The sequence below is a fragment of the Miscanthus floridulus genome, chromosome 4 (assembly GCF_019320115.1).
Source record: "Miscanthus floridulus cultivar M001 chromosome 4, ASM1932011v1, whole genome shotgun sequence".
Classification (NCBI taxonomy): domain Eukaryota; kingdom Viridiplantae; phylum Streptophyta; class Magnoliopsida; order Poales; family Poaceae; genus Miscanthus; species Miscanthus floridulus.
The window spans coordinates 27,088,916-27,111,192 of NC_089583.1; the positions used below are offsets into that span (position 1 = coordinate 27,088,916).

The 22,277-nt window shown below is 45.0% G+C and overlaps 1 protein-coding gene and 2 pseudogenes across 1 annotated transcript; all 3 read right to left on the bottom strand.

Moving 5' to 3' along the window:
• Nucleotides 1–1,301: 1,301 nt before the first annotated feature.
• Nucleotides 1,302–10,445, bottom strand: LOC136548301 (probable LRR receptor-like serine/threonine-protein kinase At3g47570; annotated as a pseudogene).
• Nucleotides 10,446–12,970: 2,525 nt separating this feature from the next.
• Nucleotides 12,971–13,917, bottom strand: LOC136548303 (ribonuclease 3-like). Its single transcript, XM_066539881.1, has 4 exons — nucleotides 13,752–13,917; nucleotides 13,448–13,656; nucleotides 13,211–13,335; nucleotides 12,971–12,989 (listed from the first exon to the last, which is right to left on the bottom strand). Exons 1-4 carry the CDS (start codon nucleotides 13,915–13,917, stop codon nucleotides 12,971–12,973), a joined length of 519 nt encoding a protein of 172 aa, XP_066395978.1.
• Nucleotides 13,918–14,556: 639 nt separating this feature from the next.
• LOC136548304 (probable LRR receptor-like serine/threonine-protein kinase At3g47570) lies at nucleotides 14,557–18,525 on the bottom strand (annotated as a pseudogene).
• Between the last annotated feature and the right edge of the window lie 3,752 nt (nucleotides 18,526–22,277).

The following is a 22,277-nucleotide window of genomic DNA, read 5'->3' on the forward strand; positions in this document are numbered from 1 at the left end:
GTGCCTCGGGTTGTGGACAGAGCGCACCTGTCCAGCCGTGTTGATGTACACCAAGGTCTTCCAAAAGCCCTAGTGCCTCGGGTGAATCCAGTGCTCAGTCATGTACCCCACCTCTACTTGAGTGTAGAAACGAAGCAGGAGAGGCAACATACATAGGTGGTAGAAGTTGTTACCATTGTACGTGGGTGCATAATTCCATGGTCCAACGCTTGGCGTCCTATCAGCCCTAGTCGTTGTCGTTGCCACCACTGCCCCGTCATCATCGGAGCTATCGGAGTCCTCTCCGTCAGGGTCGCTAGCTCCCTGCTGGCCTCCTTGCTATGCCTGACCACATGAGGGAGGAGTAAGAGATAAAAGCCTAAAAGTCGTGTAGTTCTAACTAGGCTGATCATCCTACAATCAACTAGGCTCCGATAACAATATGCCGCACCCAGTTTTACAATGTAAAATCAAGTACCAATATATATATATATATATATATATATATATATATATATATATATATATATATATATATGTGGGCCTAGGAAGTCCAAACACATATATATTTCAAATTATAGAATATCAGACTAAACGTATTTACTATTACAATAGTTTAAATCATTACATTAACCACACATGGGCACTATCATCACATCACCAAGCCACATCTTCACCATGGTTCTATATCTTGCTCAACCTAGTGTACCACCTAAGGTTGTCAATCAATTACCAAAACCAATCTGGGACTTCCACACGGGCCTTGTGTCCCTCTCCAAAGCCTTGGAGGGCCACCATCATTGAGCCCACATTAGTGGGTTAGGGCATTAGGCAAGCTAGAGGCATCGGAGGAGGGGAAGAAAAAGGGGATTGTACGCAATACCGAAATACAATTGACTATATGTGGGCTCAACATCATCAAATATGTATAAAGTGGTACGGTTTGATTATACAGCAAAATGTAATAACAAGTCAGACAAATAGTGTAATGGCATCGTGACATTTATACTAGCATGATTCCAACTAACCCTTTATCTTTTGGGATCACCAACATCTTAACCAATGATGATGCCTATCAGCCTATGATAAAAGACAACACAGCAAAATTGATAAAAAATCATGTACAGCACATCCCCAAAATAATCAAATATGTATACTTGTTTACATAACTGGAGGGGGTTGCTCCCTGGGTAGGTATATTAATAGAAGGAGATATTACTACCGGAAAAAGATAAGCAAATATATTATAGACTTCAACAATACATTTAGAGAAACATGATAGTATAAGGTAGTGGTGATTAATATGAACTAACACCATTTTATTATTGAGTAAAAATATATTTATCTCTGATAGAATCCATCTTTGTAGCAGCATCGTTCATTGACAATCGCTCCGTGGGCAATTGCTTTGAACAAAGGACACCAAGCTGAATGACGGCTGACAAACATTCCCTGGTTCTTGTTATATGTCTTGTATCATTGCTATTGTTTACTCCATCATGCAGCCAGATGTTGGAATCTGCTATCTCCATTATCTTGTCAGGAAGAGCTGCCTCCGCATAATAATGCAAGCTTATCCCATCTCTAAACATATCATTTGTCGGGCTCTTCCCTGTGAACATCTCGATCAAAGTGATGCCAAGACTAAACACATCTCCAGAAGTTGACACCGCAAGCCCTTCTCCATATTCTGCAGTGGAATGAAATATGAGGATACATAGGTATATATATGTATAAAACTCAAAGACTACTTGATGTGCATCTTACTATTAGCAATTGGATATTCTTATTGGAGCCTCCACATTAGTGCTCACAAGACAATAAGCCATAACTAAAAGTAAATCTGAGATGTTCTCACAAAAATAAAAGTCATCAGTCATCAATTCAGTATACTATAGTTACCAGTGGTGATAATATGCATTTGGTATATTGTGCTTTCTAAAAAATTACACACCTCGGCCATTATAAAAACATTCTTAAATGGCCTTTCCTATCTTGTATATTTAAATTACCAACATATGACATTGTGAAAACTAACTTAAAATAACCCACCTGTGTTGTTATTATAAACATTTTAAACTAATTCTGAGTCTAAATCTAATAGCATACATCGGCTGTTTAAAAAAAACTATTTTACAAGTAACCATATATATTTTCCAAGTTATCCACTTATGGTATAAATGCATGATGTGTGTCGCAGACGATGGGTACATGTTTGAGGGAAGCATTGAATGCCAGTTTCTATATCCAACACATAGCGGAAGCTAAGATTCAAACTAAAGGCAAGCATATGAGCAAATGGGAAAGAGCAAAGATAAGCAATTTTGTTGAGCTCTAACCCAATTATCCATGAATTTCTGACTTATTTTTTAAGAATTACTAACCCATGCAACAACACATATTGATTAGCTAATAGGGATAGATGTTATTATTTGAAGCATGAAATAAAATAACTTTAGTTACCTGGAGCAATATATCCAATGGAACCTCTTATTCCTATGGTGCTACTGGAATTCACAGGATGTTTGCTTGTTGCTTCATCTAGAATTCTAGCAATGCCAAAATCTCCAACTCGAGCTCTCATGTCCTGATTGAGAAGAATGTTACTTGGCTTGAGATCACAATGGATGATCAATGGCTGGCAACCGTTGTGAAGATAGTCCAAAGCATCCACAATATCCACAGCAATATCCAACCTCTGTGACAGACTGAGCGCTCCTTGTCTATTTTGGCCTTCTAAATTTGAGTGAATCCATCTATCTAAGCTGCCATTAGCCATGAACTCAAAGACTAGTGCTCTGAAGTCTTGACCCTGGTGGTTGATGCTAGAACAACATGTAATGATCTTTAGAAGGCATCGGTGCCTCACTCTTCTTAGTGCCTCACATTCAACCTGAAAGCTTTTGTAGGATCCTGATTGCTGGACATTAAACACCTTTACGACGATGACAATGGCTTGATTTTCTAGTGTGCCCTTGTATACTGTACCATATCTTCCCTTTCCAAGCACATTTGCTTCAGAAAATCCATCCGTTCCTTTCAGTATATCATTGTACGGAACTATTGGAAGCCCTACCTCTACAAATTGTGGTGGCAGATCTTTCTTCGGTGCTGTCTTGGACTTTCTGTAGTGAAATCCAGCCCAAACCAGAAAAAATAAGATGAGACTTCCTATTGTTGGGATTGTTATTAGAAGAAACTTGGGTATGCCTTTGCTATTCTTTCTTGCATGAAAGCTTGAGCATTTTGGCAGATGGAGCTGTGGTATCCCCCCGCACAATGCATTGTTACCAACAATTGATAGTCCAGTCAAATTTTTGAAAACTCCTCCTTTTGGTACTTCACCTTGCAAACTGTTGTAGGACAGATCTAGATGAAGCAGCGATGTTGAATTACCTAAAAGGTCTGGGATTGTTCCGGATAAATTGTTGTGGCCAAGATACAACTCCTGTAGGTTGGTAAGGGTAGCCAGGTTGCCAGGGATGCTTCCATCTAGTTTGTTGTCCGTCAAATTAAGTACAGTCAAGCCTGCCATGTTCTTGAACATAGCAGGTATATTTCCATGGAACGAGTTGCCATCCATTGAGAGGATTTCCATGACCCTGCAGTTGCCAATAGTATCAGGTATCTCACCTGACAATTTGTTTCCTGATAGGAAGAGCTGTTCAAGATGTACCAAACTACCAACTTCTAACGGAAGTGGTCCCTCCAGCATGTTGTTGGACAGAGCCAGAAACATTGTGATCGATGGCAGCTCCATAATCTCATTAGGAATCAATCCAGTAAGGTTGTTATTTTGCAGAGCTAAGCCTAAAAGTTTGCTCAAGTTTCCAATGGTTGGTGGAATTGGCCCCTCCAAGCTGTTGCCGCCTGCATAAAGCTGAAGTAGACTAGATAGGTTCCCGATGGAGGATGGTAGATGTCTTGAGAGGTAGTTTGAATTGAGGCCTAGCACCTTCAATTGTGTAAGCTTCCCAATGCTTTCAGGAATGACCCCAGTGAGTAAGTTTTTGCCAAAATCAAGCACCTCAAGTCCTGCCAAATTTCCAATATCTGATGGGATGACACCGGATACGTTGTTGTTGGCAATCTGCAACCACTGGAGATTAATAGACAGATTAACCAACGGACCTGGCAGCTTCCCTACAAACCTGTTCCATCCAATGCCCAGTCCCTGTAATCTGCTACAATTCACCAAAGAACCAATAAATTGCCACTCTTCCTCGTTGTTTGCCTCTAACATGTTATCAGACAGAGCAAACTTTTGAAGTTGTTGCAACCTGCCCAATTCAGCAGGAACAACTCCAGTAAAATTATTAAATCCCAAGTCAAGAAGCTGGAGCCTGGAGAGATTGGTTAGCGACAGCGGAAGAGCTCCAGTAAATCGGTTTCCTGCAATCCCAAACTATTGGATGCTCGGAAGGCTTTTCCCCAGGTCAGATGGTAGATGGCCATGGAGCTGGTTGAAAGCCGCATAAAATTTATAAAGAGATGACAGGTTGAATAGGGAAGGATGGAGCCGACCGGAGAGATTATTAAAGGAGAGGCGAAGGAAACCGAGATACGGATTGTTCCCGATGCCTGCAGGGATCGATCCCTCAAGATAGTTGGCTGCCAAGGATAGCATGGTCAGCCGGGAAAGGTTCGTAAGAGAAGACGGGATAGTTTCGGTGATGCTATTGTTTGACAGCTATAGAACTGAGAGCGATGGCATGTTGCCAATCTCGGCTGGTATGCTTCCCTGCAGGCCTTTGTTGTGTTGGATGAAAATCTCACAGAGGCTGATGCAGCGGCTGATGTTACTTGGGATGACACCAGTGAGCGTGTTTTGCATCAGGTAAAGGCGTCAGAGGCGCCTGAGGGAGCCGATGCTGGCAGGGATCTCACCTTGAAGGCTGTTGTAGTTCAGGTCAAGTAAGCGCAGGAAGGTGAGGTTGCCAATAGCGGGGGAGATGCTGCCAGCGAGCCCCTGGTGTTGGAGCTCGGCCTTCAGTAATCGTGTCAAAGTTGTATCCATTCATTAGGTGCATTACTTTGTTACTTAGATGCATGAACATGTTTTGTATGAGCGTAGAATTGCAGGCAGGGGTGGAGACTTGCACACCACTGCGCCGTGACCGCGTCCAGGAGGTTCACTCTGCCATGGGTTGTTCGCCGTGCTTGTCGCGTGGACGTTCGCAAAAAATGGCATACCATGCAGCAACAAACTGTGGCGGGGAAGTCGGATCGAGCCATACATAAGATCAATGAAATGCATCGGGTAAAGCTATGCCATTCGTAGTAAACCAACTCGCCGTGTTCTGCGTTCTATACTTTGTTCGATCTGTTCGAGTCCGTGGTGATCGGACACCACCGGGCATATCCGGCAGCCGAGAGTTCCTAGGACGGTGAGCCACCGATCCTAACAGATTGGTATCAGAGCGAGAGTTGAGAGTTCCGGTGGATCCAGTGGTCCACCAAGAGAGTCAACGTAGAAGAAGATCGCAAGCCGCGCCGCCAACCACCGTCGAGCGCCATGGGCGATACATCCACCATGTCCACCGTGAAGGAGAGCTCGCTCATGTGGCCGATGCTCACCAGCGACAACTACACCGAGTGGTCCATGTTGATGCAGTGCAACTACGAAGCGTTGGAAATCTGGGAGGTGATCGACCCAGGTACCAACTCGAAGCGCGCACAAGATCGACAAGCTATGAGCGCCCTCCTACGCTCTGTACCCAAGGAGATGTGGCAGACGTTGGGCAGGAAGACGACGGTGAAGGAGGCGTGGGGTGCAGTGAAGACGATGCGGATCGGAGCCGATCGCATTAAGGAGGTGAACGCCCAGAAGCTCTTGAAGGAATTTGAGAACATTCAGTTCAAGGAGGGGGAGTCTGTCGATGATTTCGGCATGAGAATTACCAATCTTGTCGGTAATCTCAAAACCTTGGGCGAGACGATCGATGATCTCCGCGTCGTGAAGAAGTTTCTACGTGTGGTGCCACCTCGGTTCACATAGATCATGGTGTCCATTGAGATGTTCGTCGACCTCAAGACGCTGACAGTCGAAGAACTGGTCGGGCGATTACGGGCGGCGGAGGAGCGCTTCGATGAGAAGGTCGACCAGATCGTTGACAAGGCCGGGCGGCTAATGCTCACCGAAGAAGATTGGTTGGAGAAGCATAAGCACCGATTCCACCCTGGCAACAAGGCTGGAGGGAGCGGTGGCGGTGGCGGCTCCTCAAAGGGCAAGGCGGCGGCGTGCCTTGACGGTGGTGCCACGGGTGCAGTCAAGTTGACCTCCATGGGCACGCCGAGAAGGAAAGGTTGGTGTCGCAATTGCGGCATCTACGGCCACTGGGTGGAGGACTGCAAACGCCCACCGAAGAAGGAGAAGAAGGACGGCACACAGCCGGAGGCCAACGTCGCCGTCGGTGGCGCCAATCACGGTGGTGCTCTGCTCTTGGCCACGTGCGACGTCACGCGCGGGCCGACTCAGATCGTGCACCTGTCGGAGAAGGTGACCCCCATCGATGTCCTCGACGGTGTGTGGGTGCTAGACACCGGCGCAAGCAATCACATGACCGGGACATGATCGGCGCTGACACAACTCGATCAAAGCATTCGTGGCTCAGTGCGTTTCGATGATGGCTCTCGCGTGGAGATTGAGGGCATCGACTCAGTGGTGGCGCAAGGTCGTCATCAGCAGCACAAGGTATTGACTGACATTTATTACATTCCTAAGCTGCGTAGCAATATCGTCAGTCTAGGGCAATTAGAGGAGAAAGGTTTCAAAGTGATTCTAGAGAATGGAAGGATGTGTGTGTATGATCAGGGACGTGCTCTGTTGATATCTGCTCCTAGAACAGCTAACAGGCTCTATACTGTTAAGTTGAATTTAATTGAACCAATATGCCTGTTAGCAGAAGCAGAAGATGTAGCTTGGCGTTGGCATGCTAGATTTGGTCACCTCAATTTCAGAGCTCTAAGAGATTTGAGTAGTAGAGGGATGGTAACTGGCCTGCCAATAGTGAACAAGGTGGAGCAGATTTGTGATGGGTGTGTTCTTGGGAAACAACATAGAATTCCTTTTCCCAAAGCTTCAGGGGCAAGAGCTAGTCAGGGTTTACAGCTAGTTCATGCAGATCTTTGTGGTCACATCACTCCCAAAACACCGGGGGGTTGCTCATATTTCCTACTAGTAGTTGATGATTACAGTAGATTTATGTGGGTGGAGATGTTAAAAACCAAGGATCAGGCACTGGAATACTTTAAAAAGGTGAAACAGAGAGCTGAGCTAGAAACTGACAGAAAGCTGAAAGGATTAAGAATAGATAGGGGATGAGAGTTTACATCTCATCTGTTCTCAATCTTTTGCAATGAGCAGGGTATAAAACACTACACCACTACTCCCTATACTCCCCAACAGAATGGAGTAGTAGAGCGTCGAAACCAGATAGTGGTTGAGATGGCTAGGTGTTTACTGAAATCTATGGATGTTCCTGCAAGGTTCTGGGGTGAAGCAGTGATGACAGCAGTCTACATACTGAACAGATCCCCAACAAAAAGCCTTGAGGGCATCACCCCATTTGAAGCTTGGTACAAAAGGAAGCCTAATGTGAGCCATCTCAGAACATTTGGTTGTGTGGCTTATGTGAAGCATAATGGTCCTGGTCTGAACAAACTGTCAGACAGATCTACCAAGATGGTGCTCATCGGCTATGAGCCAGGCACTAAAGGCTACAGGTTCTTTGATCCAGCTACTGGTCGGTTGGTGGTCAGTAGAGATGCATTGTTTGATGAAGGACAAGCATGGAAGTGGACCAATGCAGAAAATCTAACAACTGAAGAAACTAAAACTTTCATTGTGCATTATGAGTTGCCTGATGAAAATCCGACAACAGAAGATGCAGTTGCCCAGCCATTAGCAGAAGCAGGAGGGGAGGCTTCTGTTGGGCAAACTGGTGTTGTGGCTCCACATGAAGCAGCACCATCACCACAACACTCCCCAGACTCAGTGCAAGCTCCACATCATCATCTAGCAACATCTCCACGTCATGGGTCTGACAGTTCAGAGGAAAGAACTCCCAGATACAGAACTCTGAATGACCTGTTTGACAATACTGAAGAGATGCTTGACTATGAATATAGTGGACTATGTCTACTTGCTGCAGATGAACCAAGTGGAGTAGATGAGGCACTAGAAGAAGATTGTTGGGTTGATGCAATGAGATCTGAACTGAAGTCCATTCAGGAGAATGATACATGGTGCTATGCTAATCTTCCAAAGGGGCAGAGAGCAATTGGACTGAAATGGGTGTACAAGGTAAAGAGGGATCCTAAGGGAAACATTCTGAAACATAAAGCAAGATTGGTGGCAAAGGGGTATGCTCAGAAATAGGGGGTGGACTATGAAGAAGTTTTTGCTCCAGTTGCAAGGTTGGAGACAGTAAGGCTGATTTTGGCTCTAGCAGCTCAAGGCAGTTGGGAAGTGCACCACATGGATGTAAAATCTGCATTCCTCAATGGTGAGTTGCTAGAAGAAGTTTATGTCCACCAGCCTCCAGGTTTTCTGAATCCCAAGTATCCAGGCAAGGTGTTGAAGTTGAGGAAAGCCCTGTATGGGTTGAAACAGGCACCTAGGGCCTGGAATGCCAAGTTGGATTATCAATTGCAGAAGTTGGGTTTTGTCAGGAGTGAAGAGGAGCATGCAGTGTACAAGAAAGGCAGTGGCAGTTCTCTGTTGTTGCTTGGAGTATATGTTGATGACCTCATTATTTGTGGGCCTGATAGAGACAACATTGCTGAATTCAAGAATCAGATGTGTAAAACTTTTAGCATGAGTGATCTTGACATGTTAAGTTACTACTTGGGGATGGAAGTAAAACAAAGCCCTGGGCAGATTACTATCTGTCAAAGAGCATATGCCATCAAGATTGTTGATCAGTGTGGAATGATAGGCTGCAATCCTGTTGATACTCCAATGGAGCAGAATTGCAAGCTACTCCCTGGGAAGCCTGATCTAGTGAGAGATGTGGCCAATTATAGAAGTATAGTTGGGAGTTTGAGATATCTGGTGAACACCAGACCTGACATTGCTTTTGCAGTTGGGATGGTGAGTAGGTTCATGGAATCTCCCACTTTCGAACACTGGGCAGCAGTCAAGAGGATTGTGAGATATGTTGCTGGTACTTCTTATTATGGCTGCAAGTTTGAGAAGAAATCCATTTCAGGTCTGAAACTCTTGGGTTACTCTGATAGTGACCATGCTGGAGATCTTGAGAAGAGGAAAAGCACTACAGGGATCCTATTCTTCCTGAATGACAATGTGGTGACTTGGTCATCACAAAAGCAATGGGTAGTATCACTGTCAAGTTGTGAAGCCGAATACATAGCAGCAGCATCAGCAGCTTGTCAGGGTGTTTGGCTGTCCAGGCTCATAGCTGATCTGACAGGTGAACAAGTTCAGAAGTTCAAACTCTTGATGGACAGTAAGTCTGCACTTGAGTTAAGCAAAAACCCAGTTTACCATGAGAGAAGTAAGCACATCGACACACGATATCATTATATCAGAGAGTGTGTTAGCGATGGAATTGCTGAAGTTCAACACGCCAGCACTGACAGACAATTAGCAGATGTTCTGACGAAGCCATTGGGAAGAGTCAAGTTCATCGAGATGCGTCAGAGGTTGGGTGTTGTCAGTGTTTGTCACGATTAAGGGGGTGAATTGTTGGAGCTCGGCCTTCAGTAATCGTGTCAAAGTTGTATCCATTCATTAGGTGCATTACTTTGTTACTTAGATGCATGAACATGTTTTGTACGAGCGTAGAATCGCGGGCAGGGGTGGAGACTTGCACACCACTGCGCCGTGACCGCGTCCAGGAGGCTCACTCCGCCACGGGTTGTTCGCCGTGCTTGTCGCGTGGACGTTCGCAAAAGACGGCGTACCACGCAGCAACAAACTGTGGCGGGGAAGTCGGATCGAGCCATACATAAGATCAATGAAATGCATCGGGTAAAGCTGCGCCATTCGCAGTAAACCAACTCGCCGTGTTCTGCGTTCTATACTTTGTTTGATCTGTTCGAGTCCGTGGTGATCGGACACCACCGGGCATCGCCGGCAGCCGAGAGTTCCTAGGACGGTGAGCCACCGATCCTAACACCTGGGAGCTGAGGTTCAGGGCTACCACCCTCCACGGGTGCCTCCTGCCGCAGGTGACGCCCTCCCAGCTGCAGTAGCTGGTGCTCTGGTTCCACGAGTCCAGGACGCTAGAGTGGCGGGTGATCTTAGCCTTGAAAGCCACAAGAGCTCCCTCGTCACCATTATGGTTTGGCAAGGAAGCGGTAGCGGTTGCACTTGCACAGTTGGTTGCTATGGCGGAGAGCAGCAAAAGCAGCTGGAGGAACATCATAGCTAGGCTGCTAGGTGCGGAGGGATTTGAGCCAGTACAGAGAATGGTCTCCTTGCCTCTGGTAGCTAGTAGCATTGTGCGTTCAGGAAGTCAAGGGTTTCATAAATAGCATGCAGAGTGCGTCAACACTTCACAACTTGGGCAGCTGTGCTTGTGCTCTATGCACGCGCGTGTCATCATTCCATCAAGTAGCAAGTCCAGTCAAAAAGGTAGTATTGATTAGTCAAATTCAGTTTATGGGTCATTCGCCAAGCACATTTAACCACTAAATGAGTTGGTTAGCGGAACCTTTCCTCCATCAGATATACTAGAAAAATGTCCGCATTGCTACGGGACATATAGTTTATAGTCCAATCATCCAGACGTCATTGTGTGGTGAAAAGGGTTCTTTGTACTATAGGTCATAGGATGGATTCATTTTTGTTTTTTTATCTAAAATGATATACATGGTTTCCTGGACAAAAATAACCATTTTTTGTAAATTTTGTGCCAAAGTTTTTTATTGCCGATAAATATCTGATATATCCGATATTTCTATTTATCGGTGACCACCGAGATTTTAAAAAAAAACCGTAGAGAAAACCCTGGTAGCGGGTGCTCTAGTTCCACGAGTCCAGTCCAGCACGCCGGAGAGGCAGGGGATCTTGGCCTTGAAATCGAGAAGAGTTACCTCGCGGCCCGTGGACGAAGATGAGGAAGCAGTTGCACGGTTAGTTGTGGTGGTGGAAAGCACTAACAGTAACAGCTGGAGGAGGCGGCATCTGCTTGTGAAGAGCAGCATGGCTGCTAAAGTCTTCGAGCCACAGCAGAAATACCGGATTTACTGATCCAGCTGCAGTTTCATATGAAGGGAGTACCGAGATGGGTTCAGGTTTCTTCAGTCAAAAGCGATTGGTTACCGCCCTTGCATTGCATCATTACAGATGTGTTCAAGCCAATATTTCAGGACAGCTCTATATATCATTATCACAGACCGGGGAAATCAGCACTAGCGGGTCTAAAACGGTGTTCTGGAACTGATGACCATTGTCTTGTCGAAACAGTCATGTCGAAACAAAGGGAAAGGCGGCTCCACTCCACTCCCCAACAGATCTAGCACGGTCCGCGAACTCTGAAGTTGATGCCTGTCGACGACCTCAAGATAGACCGACAGTCTTGGGTATGTAGGGTGGGGGGAAAATCATCATGTGCTGAGTGTTTGATGATTATTTTTACTAAGAAATATGTTAGGATTAATTAAAGTAGCATCAATATTTGCGTGACACTTTATTTTGGAGGCCGTATGAATGGCTCATGTTTATAAAATTAATTCTGCAAGAGCCTATGACATATGGGCCCCTTTCACTAATACAGAAATAGTTTTTTTTTGGCTGACGTCTAGTTTTTTTTCATAGACGATTCATAAAGACTAGGAGTCAATAGAAAGAGAAGAGTGGGCCCATGGTTATGAACCATCAGTGCAGGTAGGTTTAAGAAAACCACAAAGGGTAAATCACTACCGCTAGTGTAAAATATATCTATACTGACAGTTAGCTTAAGTGTTACCCCAAGTGTAGATCTAGGATTTACACGGGCAGTTTTCTTAAGGTTCACGCCAGTGTAGATACATTTACACTGGTGTTTTTCTTAACCTACTGATTATACAAACAACTCTGTGGGCCTGTTTGGCACGGCTCACAACAGCTGTTTTATTTGTCAAACACTCATTTCTAAAACAGTTTCATCCATCGAGCTGTTTTTCTCCCCTTCTCACAAAGATATGAGTTGGGATAAAGCTGAAAAAAGTAGCTTATCCCAGCTCTTTCCTTCATTTCTCTTTCCCATCCATGCATAAAGTTGTTGGTGAAGCTGTTTTGCCAAACAATTTTTTCAAAATAGCTCAGCTTCACCTAAAAACTTGCTCATAAAGCTGTTTAAAAAAAACAGCTTTACCAATGAAGCTGAGCTATGCCAGACAGGCCCTATAAATACCATTCTTCCTCCCCAACCAGTACTGTACTAACCAAGCCAGCCCCCCCCCCCCCCCCATTCTAGACGTCCCTAGAGACAGGGGCGGATCCAGCGGTGGAGCAGGAGGGGCTCAAGCCCCCCTACCACTGCAGATCCCACAGAGCCCCCCCCCCCCCCCCCCGAGCCCCCCTTGAAGTTTCCTTGGAGTTTCTAGTTTTCTGCCATTGTTCTACTGTATATGAGGGGCTGAGTTCGTAGGTTGAAGACGACTTCACGACTTGGGCCGAATGGGCTTTAATTTCCTTCTTATTTCATTAAGCATCTAAGCCTGTTCTTGTAATTTAGCCGAAGCCCAATAAGGACCATGCGGTGTCCGGTGTCTCCCTTCTCCGAAGCCCACAACGACGCCCTCAATCCTATCCCCGTCCCCGTTCCCCCAACGGTCTCCGACTCACGCACAGGGGCGAATCTACGTGTATCCATCGGGGTCAGCTGACCCCGATAACTTGCCAGAAATACACTTAGGGCCCGTTCGGTTAGGCATTCCCGGCCTGGAATGGCCAGGAACATTTCCAGCCCAGTACAAAATATGAAATGGTTCTAGGCCTGGAATACTTCCACGCCATTCCGGGCTAGAAACGAACGGGCCCTTAAAGTTCTTTAATCCACCTGCAAATTACTCTTTCAAATAGAAAATCAACCTGTGTTTGACCCCGATGCTTAGTCCTTGACCCTAATGACATGATATCCTGGATTCGCCCCTGCTCACGCATCTGTTTGATGGCCGCCAACGCAGGGGTGCGGTAGGTGACGGCACAATGATTGAAGCGGAGCCGCAGAGCAAGGTGGTACAGCTGCGTCTCGTTGCGCCCGTTGCGGTTGCACTCCACCATCGGCGGAGCCCGTCGCCGCGGCCACGGCGTCCCGGGTGCTGCTTGAACACACTAAAGTTGTCCCTGTTCTTGCACGACAGCGTCCCCCAGTTTCGGCGCAGGTCGCTGTCCAAGTCCCTGATCTGCAGAGTGCGAGTGCCGAGTGCCGTCAGACCATGGCCATGGTGGATGGTGCAGAGTGCGAGGATATCTGTGGGTGCACCGGTACTGAATGGTAGTGCACCGTGTACGTACCTGAGACAGGTCGAGAGGAGCGGTGGCGTTGCAGGAGTCCGGCCAGCAGCTGGTCTTGTTGGGGTTCACGGCGTCTGGCTGGCATGCGGTGTACTCTGGCCTGAGGCCGTGGATGCCGAAGTCCGCCACCGGCTTCCCGCCGCCGGCTTCCCGCCGCCCGGGAAGCAGCAGGTGGCATTTGTGTTTGTGTTGCAGTAAGAGCCGGGCCACTGTACAAGCAAGTAACCGCAGTCAAAACAGTGTGCATGTTGCATATCCAATTATCCAAAACAATCTGCTGGACGTGGCGGCAATGGCAATCGACCGGAGATTGTAGCTACCTGCTGAACGTGGTGGAAGAAATCGAAATCGGTGGCCGCGGAGGCGACGACGAGAGGAAGCAGGAGAACGGCGACGGCGAGGGGGCAGTGGAGGGGTGCGGTAGGTGACATGGGCACTATGATCACATGACCAAGCCACATCTTCACCATGGTTCTATATCTTGCTCAACCTTGTGTACCACCTAAGGTTGTCACTCAATTATCAAAACCAATTTGGGACTTCCACACGGGCGTGTCCCTCTCCAAAGCATGGGAGGGCCACCATCATTGAGCCCACATTAGTGGGTTAGGGCATTAGGCAAGCTGGAGGCATCGGAGGAGGGGAAGAAAAAGGGGACTGTAGGCAATACCGAAATACAATTGACTATATGTGGGCTCAACATCATCAAATATGTATAAAGTGGTATGGTTTGATTATACAATAAAATGTAATAACAAGTCAGACAAATAGTGTAATGGCATCGTGACATTTATACTACCATGATTCCAACCAACCCATTATCTTTTGGGATCACCAACATCTTAACCAATGATGATGCCTATCATCCTATGATAAAAGACAACACAGCAAAATTGATAAAAATCATGTACAGCTCATCCCCAAAATAATCAAATATGTATACATTTTTACATAACAGGAGGGGGTTGCTCCCTGGGTAGATATATTAATAGAAGGAGATATTACTACTAGAAAAAAGATAAGAAAATATATTATAGACTTCAACAATACATTTAGAGAAACATGATAGTATTAGGTAGTGGTGACTAATATGAACTAACACCATTTTATTATTGAGTAAAAATATATTTATCTCTAATAGCATGCATCTTTGTAGCAGCATCGTTCATTGACAATCGCTCCATGGGCAATTGCTTTGAACAAAGGACACCAAGCTGAATGACGGCCGACAAACATTCCCTGGTTCTTGTTATATGTCTTGTATCATTGCTATTATTTACTCCATCATGCAGCCAGATGTTGGAATCTGCTATCTCCATAATCTTGTCAGGAAGAGCTGCCTCGGCATAATAATGCAAGCTTATCCCATCTCTAAACATATCATCTGTCGGGCTCTTCCCTGTGAACATCTCGATCAAAGTGATGCCAAGACTAAACACATCTCCAGATGTTGACACCGCAAGTCCTTGTCCATATTCTGCAGTGGAATGAAATATGAGGATACATAGGCATATATATATGTATAAAACTCAAAGACTAGATGTGCATCTTACTATTAGCAATTGGATAATCCTATTAGAGCCTCCATATTAGTGCTCACAAGACAATAAGCCATAACTAAAAGTAAATCTGAGATGTTCTCACAAAAATAAAAGGCGTCAGCCATCAATTCAGTATACTATAGTTACCAGTGGTGATAATATGCATTTGGTATATTGTGCTTTCTAAAAAATTACACACCTCGGCCATTATAAAAACATTCTTAAATGGCCTTTCCTACCTTGTATATTTAAATTACCAACATATGACATTGTGAAAACTAACTTAAAATAACCCACCTGTGTTGTTATTATAAACATTTTAAACTAATTCTGAGTCTAAATCTAATAGCATGCATCTGCTGTTTAAAAAAACTATTTTAAAAGTAACCATATATATTTTCCAAGTTATCCACTTATGGTATAAATGCATGATGTGTGTCGCAGACGATGGGTACATGTTTGAGGGAAGCATTGAATGCCAGTTTCTATATCCAACACATAGGGGAAGCTAAGATTCAAACTAAAGGCAAGCATACGAGCAAATGGGAAAGAGCAAAGATAAGCAATTTTGTTGAGCTCTAACCCGATTATCCATGAATTTCTGACTTATTTTTTAACAATTACTAACCCATGCAGCAACACATATTGATTAGCTAATAGGGATAGATGCTATTATTTGAAGCATGAAACAAAATAACTTTAGTTACCTGGAGCAATATATCCAATGGAACCTCTTATTGCTATGGTGCTACTGGAATTCACAGGATGTTTGCTTGTTGCTTCATCTAGAACTCTAGCAATGCCAAAATCTCCAACTCGAGCTCTCATGTCCTGATTGAGAAGAATGTTACTTGGCTTGAGATCACAATGGATGATCAATGGCTGGCAACCGTTGTGAAGATAGTCCAAAGCATCCACAATGTCCATAGCGATATCCAACCTCTATGACAGACTGAGCGCTCCTTGTCTATTTTGGCCTTCTAAATTTGAGTGGATCCATCTATCTAAGCTGCCATTAGCCATGAACTCAAAGACTAGTGCTCTGAAGTCTTGACCCTGGTGGTTGATGCTAGAACAACATGTAATGATCTTTAGAAGGCATCGGTGCCTCACTCTTCTTAGTGCCTCACATTCAGCCTGGAAGCTTTTGTAGGATCTTGATTGCTGGACATTAAACACCTTTACGGCGACGATAATGGCTTGATTTTCTAGTGTGCCCTTGTATACTGTACCATATCTTCCCTTTCCTAGCACATTTGCTTCTGAAAATCCATCTGTTCCTTTCAGTATATCATTGTACGGAACTATTGGAAGCTCTACCTCTGCAAATTGTGCTGGCAGATCTTTCTTCGGTGCAGTCTTGGACTTTCTGTAGTGAAATCCAGCCCAAACCAGAAAAAGCAATATGAGACTTCCTATCGCTGGGATTGCTATTCTAAGAAACTTCGGTGTGCCTTTCCTATTCTTTCTTGCACAAGAGCTTGGGCATTTTGGCAGATGGAGCTGTGGTATCCCCCCGCATAACGCATTGTTATCAACAATTGATAGTCCTGTCAAATTTTTGAAAACTCCTCCTTTTGGTACTTCACATTGCAAATTGTTGTAGGACAAATCTAGACGAATCAGCGATGTTGAATTAGCTAAAAGCTCTGGGATTGTTCTGGATAAATTGTTGTGCCCAAGATACAACTCCTGTAGGTTGGTAAGGATAGCCAGGTTTCCAAGGATGCTTCCGTTCAGTTTGTTGTCCGTCAAATTAAGTACAGTCAAGCCTACCATGTTCTTGAGCGTAGCAAGTATGCTTCCTTTGAATGAATTGCCATCCAGTAAGAGGTTTTCCATAACCCTGCAGTTGCCAATAGTATCAGGTATCTCACCTGACAATTTGTTTCCTGACAGGAGAAGCTCTTCAAGATTTACCAAACCACCGACTTCTAATGGAAGTGGTCCCTCCAGCATGTTGTTGGACAGATCGAGAACCATTGAGATTGATGGCAGTTCCATAATTTCATTAGGAATCAATCCAGTAAGGTTGTTATTTTGCAGAGCTAAGCCTAAAAGTTTGCTCAAGTTTCCAATGCTTGGTGGAATTGGCCCCTCCAAGCTGTTGCCGCTTGCATTAAGTTGAAGTAGACTAGAAATGTTTCCGATGGAGGATGGTAGATGTCCTGAGAGGTAGTTTACATAGAGGCCTAGCATCTGCAATCGTGTAAGCTTCCCGATGCTTTCAGGAATGACCCCAGTGAGTAAGTTTTCACCAAAATCAAGCATCTGAAGACCTTCCAAATTTCCTATATCTGGTGGGATGGCACCGGATATGCTGTTGCTGGGAATCTGCAGCCGCTGGAGATTAGTAGACAGATTAACCAATGAGCCTGGCAGCTTTCCTGAAAATTTGTTCCATCCAATGCGCAGTATCTTTAATCTGCTACAATTCACCAAAGAATCAATAAATTCCCACTCTTCCTCGTTGTTTGCTTCTAAAATGTTATCTTCCAGAACAAACACTTCAAGTTGTTGCAATCTGCCCAATTCAGCAGGAACAACTCCAGTAAAATTATTACCTCCCAAGTCAAGAAGCTGGAGCCTGGAGAGGTTGGTTAGCGATGGCGGAAGAGCTCCAGTAAATCGGTTTCCTCCAATCCCAAACTGTTGGATGCTCGGAAGGCTTTTCCCCAGGTCAGATGGTAGATGGCCATGGAGCTGGTTTAAAGCCGCATAAAAGATATAAACAGAGGAAAGGTTGAATAGGGAAGGAGGGAGCCGACTGGAGAGATTATTAAGGGCGAGCTGAAGGAAACCGAGATACGGATTGTTCCCGATGCCTGCAGGGATCGATCCCTCAAGATAGTTGGCTTCCAAGGACAACACGGCCAGCCGGGAAAGGTTCCCAAGAGACGACGGGATGGTTCCGGTAATGCTGTTGTTGTCCAGCGCTAGAACCGAGAGCGCCGGCATGCTGCCAATCTCGACTGGGATGCTTCCCTGCAGGCCTTTGTTGTCTTGGATGACAATCTCACGGAGGCTGATGCAGCGGCTGATGTTACTTGGGATGACACCAGTGAGCGTGTTTTGCCTCAGGTAAAGGTGTCGGAGGCGCCTGAGGGAGCCGATGCTGGCAGGGATCTCACCTTGAAGGCTGTTGTAGTTCAGGTCAAGTAAGCGCAGGAAGGTGAGGTTGCCGATAGCGGGGGAGATGCTGCCGGCGAGCCCCTGGGAGCTGAGGTTCAGGGCTACCACCCTCCACCAGTGCCTCCTGCCGCAGGTGACGCCCTCCCAGCTGCAGTAGCTGGTGCTCTGGTTCCACGAGTCCAGGACGCCAGAGTGGCGGGAGATCTTGGCCTTGAAAGCCACAAGAGCTCCCTCGTCACCATTATGGTTTAGCAAGGAAGCGGTAGCGGTTGCACTTGCACAGTTGGTTGCTATAGCGGAGAGCAGCAAAAGCAGCTGCAGGAACATCATAGCTAGGCTGCTAGGTGCTGAGGGATTTGAGCCAGTACAGAGAATGGTCTCCTTGCCTCTGGTAGCTAGTAGCATTGTGCGCTCAGGAAGTCAAGGGTTTCATAAATAGCATGCAGAGTGCGTCAACACTTCACAACTTGGGCAGCTGTGCTTGTGCTCTATGCACGCGCGTGCCATTATTCCATCAAGTAGCAAGTCCAGTCCAAAAGGAAGTATTGATTAGTCAAATTTTGTTTATGGGTCATTCGCCAAGTCCATTTCTCCACTAAATGAGTTGGTTAGCGGAACCTTTCCTCCATCAGATATACTAGAAAAATGTCAGCGTTGCTAAGGGGCATATAGTTTATAGTCCAATCATCCAGACGACCGTGTGCGGTGAAAAGGGTTCTTTGTACTATAGATTATAGTATGGATTCATTTTTGTTTTTTTATCTAAAATGATATACATGGTTTCCTGGACAAAAATAACCAATTTTTGTAAATTTTGTGTGAAAGTTTTTTATTGCCGATAAATATCTGATATATCCGATATTTCTATTTATCGGTGACCACCAAGATTTTAAAAATACCCGTAGAGAAAACCCTGGTAGCGGGTGCTCTAGTTCCACGAGTCCAGTCCAGCACGCCGGAGTGGCAGGGGATCTTGGCCTTGAAATCAAGAAGAGTCAGGGCCTGTTCGTTTGACTTATCAGCTAGAATCTATAGTGTTTTTTTCTCACAACAAAATAGCTTCAGCCGGCTAGCCATACAGGCCCTTACCTCGCGGCCCGTGGATGAAGATGAGGAAGCAGTTGCACGGTTAGTTGTGGTGGTGGAGAGCACTAACAGTAACAGCTGGAGGAGGCGGCATCTGCTTGTGAAGAGCAGCATGGCTGCTAAAGTCTTTGAGCCACAGCAGAGATACCGGATTTACTGATCCAGCTGCAGTTTCATATGAAGGGAGTACCGAGATGGGTTCAGGTTTCTTCAGTCAAAAGCGATTGGTTACCGCCCTTGCATTGCATCATTACAGATGTGTTCAAGCCAATATTTCAGGACAGCTCTATATATCATTATCACAGACCGGGGAAATCAGCACTAGCGGGTCTAAAACGGTGTTCTGGAACTGATGACCATTGTCTTGTTGGGTACTGGTGCGGAAACAGTCATGTCGAAACAAAGGGAAAGGCGGCTCCACTCCACTCTGAAGTTGATGCCTGTCGACGACCTCAAGATAGACCGACAGTCTTGGGTATGTAGGGTGGGGGGAAAATCATCATGTGCTCAGTGTTTGATGATTATTTTTACTAAGAAATATGTTAGGATTAATTAAAGTAGCATCAATATTTGCGTGACACTTTATTTTGGAGGCCGTATGAATGGCTCATGTTTATAAAATTAATTCTGCAAGAGCCTATGACATATGGGCCCCTTTCACTAATACAGAAATAGTTTTTTTTTTGGCTGACGTCTAGTTTTTTTTCATAGACGATTCATAAAGACTAGGAGTCAATAGAAAGAGAAGAGTGGGCCCATGGTTATGAACCATCAGTGCAGGTAGGTTTAAGAAAACCACAAAGGGTAAATCACTACCGCTAGTGTAAAATATATCTATACTGACAGTTAGCTTAAGTGTTACCCCAAGTGTAGATCTAGGATTTACACGGGCAGTTTTCTTAAGGTTCACGCCACTGTAGATACATTTACACTAGTGTTTTTCTTAACCTACTGATTATACAAACAACTCTATGGCCTGTTTGGCACAGCTCACAACAGCTTCACGAGCTGTTGTGAGCTGTTTTATTTGCCAAACACTCATTTCTAAAATAGTTTTATCCATAAAGTTGTTTTTTCTCCTCCTCTCACAAAGACATGAGTTGGGATGAAGCTGAAAAAAGTAGTTTATCCTAGTTCTTTTCCTCATTTCTCTTTCCCATCCATGTATGAAGCTGTTGGTGAAGCTGTTTTGCCAAACAATTTTTTCAAAACAGCTCAGCTTCACCTTAAAAGTTGCTCATGAAGCTGTTTTAAAAAAATCCAGTTTTACTAGTGAAGCTGAGCTGTGCCAGACAGGCCCTATAAATACCATTCTTCCTCCCCGACGAGTACTGTACTAACCAAGCAAGCCCCCCCATTCTAGATGTCCCTAGAGATTCAAACATGCAAAATACAAGAGTAGGTTTTGATCTTCATTTCTCTAAATGAGGTTGCTCAAGAAGTTTAGTTAATGCATATGTCCTATTTTTTTTGGATGAATCTTCATAATTTATGGTCTGATTCGATCTAGGTTTTATGGGGTGTGTGTATGGAGGGGGAATGCAAAGCATGTTTCTTCCATTATATATCATCAATTTCATAATTATTGATCCATACATAATTTTTTTTTATTTTTAACACTTTTTGTAAACTAATTTTAAATCTAACACTGTTTTTTTTTTTCAAAACTAACACTTTTGGCCACGCCTATTGCCATGGCGTGGCGAAACGCCTGTGACGCGCCATGCATGGTGGTGCGGCAGGAGGATGACGTGGCGACGACCGGGGCTGCTGACCGGTGATGTGGCAGGGTCTGTCGCGTCAACCGATCTTGGCGCGACAGTGACGCGCCACGGCGCATGGCGCGGCAGGACCAGATAAATATCGCGAGCGAGCCCACCCGCCCGCACGCCGCGGAGCGCCCCCCGACGTCGCGCGGTGCCCGCCGCCCCGACGGCCGCCCGCTCATATCAAGGTAGCTCCCTCTCAATTTCATGTTATTATGATTGTTATTGATTTAGGATAGTTAGTGATTTAGGATAGTTAGGTTAGTGATTTAGGATAGTTAGAGTTTTATGATTGTTATTGATTTAGGATAGTTAGTGATTTAGGATAGTTAGGTTAGTGAATTTGTTTATTTAGGTAGGTAGTTTTTAGGTTTGAGGTTGTGTGTTGTAGTATAGTTAAGGTTTGGTTAGGTAGTTAGGGTTTAGGTTACTGTTAGTTAGGATTTTGGGTTTAGGGATTGATTAGGTTTTTATTATTTAGTTTATAGTTAGTTATTTAGTTAGGGATTTTGGGTATAGATACTAGTTTTCAAGTGTCGGTACTTAGTAGTGCGTGATGCCTCGATTTGGATGACTTGATGAAGTTTCATCAAATGCTTATTTTCCTAGTGAAGTTGTTTAATATATCTGTTAATGTTACTTTGAATATATACATGTGCTTTCATATTGTGTTCGTATTGCATAACAAGTTGTTCAAATTTTGCAATGCTACATAATGTTAATTTAAATATTGTTAATTTGAATACTCTAACCCTTTGTTTATCAATTTGTAATAGGATGACCCCTCCCACGCAGCACCCGTTGTATCCCATTCTTGAGGTGGAGTACGACGACCAGCACCGAGCATACATCTTGAGTGACACCGACGCAGAGGTGGCCTTGCCTCCTTTGAGGCCCCGCACGCACACCAGGGCGCACCAGTGGGACAAGCGTTACGCGCCGTATATACGGCGTGCCGGCTTCCTTGAACTTGTCCATGTTGTTAACTATGGTCTTCCGCCCCTTAACCTAGCACTACTTACTACAACTGTAGACAGGTACGAGTGCCTTCTTTGTACGTAAACATTTTTATAACAAATTTGAGTCAACTAACCGTCGTTCTATTCTTATAATAGGTGGAGGTCTGAGACCCACACGTTCCACCTACCTTTCAGCGAGATGACCTTGACCATGCAGGACGTGAAGGCTATCTTTGGCCTTTGGTTGGGAGGACTTCCAGTGACAGGTATAGTTGACAACGATCACTGGAGGGGTCTGGTGGCTCAGTTCACTGGCTTTCTTTCACCGGACGACGAGGTTTCAAAG

Coding starts and splice junctions, on each gene's coding strand:
- LOC136548303 (XM_066539881.1), bottom strand. CDS start 13,917: ATGGTGAAGATGTGGCTTGGTCATGTGATCATAGTGCCCATGTCACCT. Junction 13,657..13,751: donor GCAGGTAGCTACAATCTCCG/GTCGATTGCCAT, acceptor TTGCTTGTACAG/TGGCCCGGCTCTTACTGCAA. Junction 13,336..13,447: donor CTCCTCTCGACCTGTCTCAG/GTACGTACACGG, acceptor CGCACTCTGCAG/ATCAGGGACTTGGACAGCGA.